This window comes from Meriones unguiculatus, chromosome 14 (genome assembly GCF_030254825.1).
Source record: "Meriones unguiculatus strain TT.TT164.6M chromosome 14, Bangor_MerUng_6.1, whole genome shotgun sequence".
Lineage (NCBI taxonomy): Eukaryota > Metazoa > Chordata > Mammalia > Rodentia > Muridae > Meriones > Meriones unguiculatus.
The window spans coordinates 12,316,593-12,318,635 of record NC_083361.1 but is presented as its reverse complement, the minus strand read 5'-3'; the positions used below and the strand labels follow the sequence as shown (position 1 = coordinate 12,318,635).

The following is a 2,043-nucleotide window of genomic DNA, read 5'->3' as shown; positions in this document are numbered from 1 at the left end:
TCTGGGAGAGGTACATAGGGTAGGACTGAGAGGAGAGCCTGAGGGGACTTCAATTCATATGTAAAATGAATAAATAAATAAATAAGTTTAAAAAGATAATCCAAATACCTTAACTTAGATAAGGGGCTTCCCTCCTCATATTCATGTTGACATCTGGATGGACCAAAGTAACTAAACACATAAATAAGTAACCAAATTTACACAGTCCACAAACCTTTCCAGCGGCTATTGGATTTTGACATTACTTATCCAGAATAAGCAGAATCTGAGTACAAGGAAGTCACGACTCACAAGAAAAGGACCCAAAGTGGGAAAACACATAGAAATGATAGCTGTGATATTTACCAACCACCAACTGGGCTCATATAAAACAGCAACAAAACCTCGTAATATGGAGGATAGGGAATAAAAAGCTACAAAAGTAGACACCAGAACCAGGATGCTCTGGGTGGCTCTAGACTCAGGGGATCTTCTGAGGTAAACATGGGTGCTCCGGATGTGTTGAATGTGCTGCTTGTGTCTGTATAGAAAGGCAATCATGGAGCCACTGGACCAGATGATGAGCACAGAAATCAAGACTTCAGGGCCTACAAATAATGCTGTGTACAGTGATCCTACAGTTTTTTCACTTCCCCAAGAGGAACAATATAAAACATCTCGTTTTTCTGTTTTATTTTTGTGACTCCTTGTGAAATGCGTAATCACAGGGAAAATAAAATTTAGGGTAATATACAGGACCCAGCAGAGGGAAATAAACAGACCAATGTTGTTTGAAGATTTGACTTTAAGTTTCTTCCAGCAGGAATCTATTGGGCTGATGCTGATGGCTTGGTAGACACTCAAGATGCAGAGAGAGCCCATAGACATGCTTCTGCCAAGTCTTTCGATATACAAAATAAGTTTGCATACAAAATCATTGAAGAACTGTTTCATCCCGAAAGCTGCCATTGTGTGGGGCACACCTTTAGAGACCATTATCAAGGAGTTGGCTGTGATCAGATGTGTGAGGATTAAATCTGTAGGCTTCAATGTATGTTCCTTATAGTAAATAATTAGGTAGTGGGAAAGAAGAGAGATGTTTCCCAGGATTCCAACTGTGCTTTGTGATAAGAACATTATTCCTATTGCCAAAGTTCTTGAGCACATTTTGTCATTTAGCACCCGATTCTTTAAATACTCCAGCAATTAATTCTCTGAGAAAAACGATGAATTCAACATTTTGTTGCCGGAATATCATTATGGTAGAACCACTTGGTTAAAAAGAAAGGAAAAAAAAAAGATAAATTAGCTAGTGTCCACAACATAGCCAGATCCTGCCTCAAATAATATATTTTGGCAATAGTAATATCTTTCTTAGAATAGTCATCATTAGAATCAAGATTATTACCTTGTGTAAAGCAATGACTAGTCACTAAAAATGGAAAGAACATGAAGTTGTATATTTCTAGGAGAAACTTTGATAATTATTCATATCAGAAAAGAAGATGCTTCTGTCCACATTTGCACCAGGAAATAAATCCATTCTCAATACATTTCCTATCTAAAGTTTAAACATAAATATTGAAAATATTATATCTATATATTTTTCTATGAATAAATGATAAAATATTCATTACCTAGCATAAAACCTACTGACATTAAGGTTCAGATATAAATTTGATGTTATGTTGAATGTTAGTGCTAATTCATTTTTTTCTTCACATTCTCACCTGAAATTAATATATACACGTAAATAAAAATTTTCACTGAAAAAAATGAGTTTGTAGAAAGATATCTTGAATGTGTATGAGGGCTACCGGAATCTTTTTAAGGTAGCTGTCATGGAACCACAGACCCACAGCAGGAGGCCAAACATGAAACAAACATGAAAATAAATGATGATTTTATAATAATGATTTAAAGTTACATGGTATTTACTAAATATTTTGTAATTTTGTATTTATTATTATTTTTTTTGCTCGTAAATTTTTAACTTCATGATCTTTCAGGCTCCATTAAAGAAACAGCTACAAGAAATGTCACCATAATTTACAATCATACAGA

The 2,043-nt window shown here is 34.7% G+C and overlaps 1 protein-coding gene across 1 annotated transcript; it reads right to left on the bottom strand.

Moving 5' to 3' along the window:
• Positions 1 to 225: 225 nt before the first annotated feature.
• On the bottom strand, positions 226 to 1,167 carry LOC110544628 (vomeronasal type-1 receptor 4-like). Its single transcript, XM_021630534.2, has one exon. The coding sequence runs from the start codon at positions 1,144 to 1,146 to the stop codon at positions 226 to 228; it is 921 nt and encodes a 306-aa protein (XP_021486209.1). The 5' UTR covers positions 1,147 to 1,167.
• Between the last annotated feature and the right edge of the window lie 876 nt (positions 1,168 to 2,043).

Coding starts and splice junctions, on each gene's coding strand:
- LOC110544628 (XM_021630534.2), bottom strand. CDS start 1,146: ATGTGCTCAAGAACTTTGGCAATAGGAATAATGTTCTTATCACAAAGC.